Source organism: Arachis hypogaea, chromosome 20 (assembly GCF_003086295.3).
Source record: "Arachis hypogaea cultivar Tifrunner chromosome 20, arahy.Tifrunner.gnm2.J5K5, whole genome shotgun sequence".
Lineage (NCBI taxonomy): Eukaryota > Viridiplantae > Streptophyta > Magnoliopsida > Fabales > Fabaceae > Arachis > Arachis hypogaea.
The window spans coordinates 112,376,243-112,378,999 of NC_092055.1; the positions used below are offsets into that span (position 1 = coordinate 112,376,243).

Here is a 2,757-nt window from a genome sequence, read left to right on the forward strand (position 1 = left end):
AGGAAGTTTTATCCTGGTCAACTTTATGCAAGAGGATTTGATTATAGCCGGAATAGGCATCTATGAAACGTAAACATTGGAAACTAGAAGAATTATCAACAAGTTTATCAATGCACAGGAGGGGGTATGCGTCCTTTGGACAGGCCTTGTTGAGGTCTGTATAGTCCACACACATCCTCCATTTATCATTGGTCTTTTTAACCATTACCACATTGGCTAACCAAGTGGAATATCTGAGTTCTTTGATGAAGCCAGCATTGAGTAGCTTTTGAGTCTCTTTTAAGGAGGCCGCTTTCTTGTCAGTGCCGAGGTGTCGTTTCTTTTGGGCTATAGGTCGGGCTGTTGGATTGATAGCCAACTTATGGCAAATGACGTTAGGGTCTATTCCTGGCATGTCTGCTGGGGTCCATGCGAATAAGTCAACGTTGTGTCTTAGTAGCTTGGTGAGTTGGTTCTGTTCTTCTTCCTTAAGCGCGTTGCCGAGGTATGTGTACTTGGATTCGTCGTTCTTGGTTAATTAGATCTTGGTTAGATCGTCTGTTGGCATTGGCCGCTCTTGATGGTTGGTTCTGGGGTCCAGATCGGCCAGGGCAGGCAGTTGGTCCGAGTTATATACTGCTTGAACGTATTGTTGTTCGGGTTGTTTTGGCTGTTTGTCTTTCAGACTGGCGTTATAGCACTGTCTGGCCTCTTTCTAGTCTCCGTGGATGGTAATGACTTTGTTGTCCTGTGAAAGAAACTTAACACACAAATGCACAGTAGAAACAATAGCATTGAATGCGTTCAAGGATTGTCTGCCTAAAATGATGTTATATGGATTTCTGCAGTCTACAACAAGATATTGTATATCTATTGTTTTACTGTTGGGGTATTCTCCGAAGGTGGTTTGTAACCAGATGTAACCTCGAATGAAGACACGCTCACCTGAGAAACCTACCAGTTCTTCGGAAGAGGGTTGGAGATTCTTGTCGCTGAGTTTCATCTTTTGGAAAGTTGAGTAGAAAAGTACGTCGGCGCTGCTTCCTGAGTCCATTAGGATCTTCCTTACTAATGGCTCCCCGACTTGTGCTGTGATGACAACCGGGTCATCTAAGTTCCGGTCATTTGCTTTATAGTCTTTCGGGACGAATGAGATTTCTGGCTTGTCCTTCTCGACTGGTTGGGACGTGGTGGTTTCTGTCATCGTCATCATAGTTCGGTACGACCTTTTTCGTGCCAAGTTTGTGCATCCGCCACCTGCAAAATCACCAGAAATACGGTTTATTATTCTGCGGGGTGGATTGATATCGTTATCTACCTTTTTCCCTTTATCTCGGGAATTGTCAGTCGGTTTGGATTGTTGGCCGAGATCGTCTGTGCTTCGCTTCCTTCCTCGGCTGGAAATGTACTTGCCTAGTAGCCCTTGGCGGGCGAGCTTTTCGAGGACGTCCTTGGCTATTACGCAGTCATCCGTGGTGTGGCCGTACTTCTGGTGGAAGGCACAATACTTTGATTTGTCCAAATAATGCTGGTCTTGATAAGTACCGGCCCTATTTGGGGGTTTGATAAGTTTTGAGTGCAATATGTCCTTTATTATGTCCTCCCTTTTGCATTGAAGGCGGTATAGTTATCGAATTTGGGTGTTAGCCTGAATGTTCTCGGATCCGTTCTACTTTTCGATTGTCTGTTTTGCCTTTCCTCGTCTCTGCTTGGGATAGGCTTATCTGCTCTTCGCAGTGCCCGGAATTCTTCCACCTCGGCCAAGGTTTTTGGTTTTGCAATGACTACGGATTCTTGGAATTTCCCTGGCCGAAGGCCGCTCTTTAAGGCGTGGAGATGGACTTCGGGGTTTAGGTTAGGTATCTCGTTGGTTGCTTCGGCAAACCTAGTCATGTAGTCTTTTAGGCTTTCGTTCGGTCCCTGCTTGATGGTGCTTAGGTAGTCGGAGTTATGGACATATATTTTAGATGCGGCGAAGTGGTTGACGAACTGGGCTGCTAGTTCGTCGAAGTTAGAAATGGAGCCTTTAGGGAGGTTGGAAAACCAAATCAGAGCGGCTCCATCTAGGAAAGTTGGGAATGTGTGGCATAAGATCGGGTCAGAATCCTTATTCATGAACATCATGGCCTGGAACTTGGTGACGTGGACATTCGGATCTCCTATTCCATTGTAGGGTTTTAAGGTTGACGGTAAGGTGAAATTCTGAGGCATTTCAAAACTCATGACTTCTTTGGCGAAGGGGTTGGTTCTTTTTTTGGTGGTCGTTTTGGTGGTTTTGGGGATGATGTGTTTGGTTTCCGAGGTGTGCTCGTCATCATTGTCCTTATTTTCGGCACTCTTGTGTTCTCCCTTGCTTCGGTCGTGCCCCATCTGTCGCAGGAGCTCAGCCATTTTTTGATTCTCGGCCCTGAGGGCCTCGTTGATTGCTAAAATTTCCGCCTGATTGATGGAGGGAGCGTGACTGTGCTCGTCCGCCATCTCCTATGTCCTGAAAAAGAAAATGAAGAGATATACAAAATATAGAGAAGGTGGGGTTAGATTAAAATCGGAGCCCCACGGTGGGCGCCAAATGTCCCTGTGTGAAAATGAACTCCGAGGTATAGCTCGTTCGACTGACGCTTGAACTGACTTTCCTTGGAGTAAAGAGTGTGGAATGTCGTCTTCTTGTGGGGAGGCGGTGTTGGATACCTGCAAAGGGACTCCAACGCTCAAGTAAGTATGAGTGTGAGAGAGTTCAGAGTAGAAATTAGAATGAACTGCGTACCTCTAGATTAGTAA

At 46.0% G+C, this 2,757-nt stretch overlaps 1 protein-coding gene across 1 annotated transcript; it reads right to left on the bottom strand.

Moving 5' to 3' along the window:
- Window positions 1–694: 694 nt before the first annotated feature.
- On the bottom strand, window positions 695–2,457 carry LOC112786157 (uncharacterized). The gene is made up of 2 exons (XM_025829564.1): window positions 1,673–2,457; window positions 695–1,583 (listed from the first exon to the last, which is right to left on the bottom strand). Exons 1-2 carry the CDS (start codon window positions 2,455–2,457, stop codon window positions 695–697), a joined length of 1,674 nt encoding a protein of 557 aa, XP_025685349.1.
- Window positions 2,458–2,757: the final 300 nt, after the last annotated feature.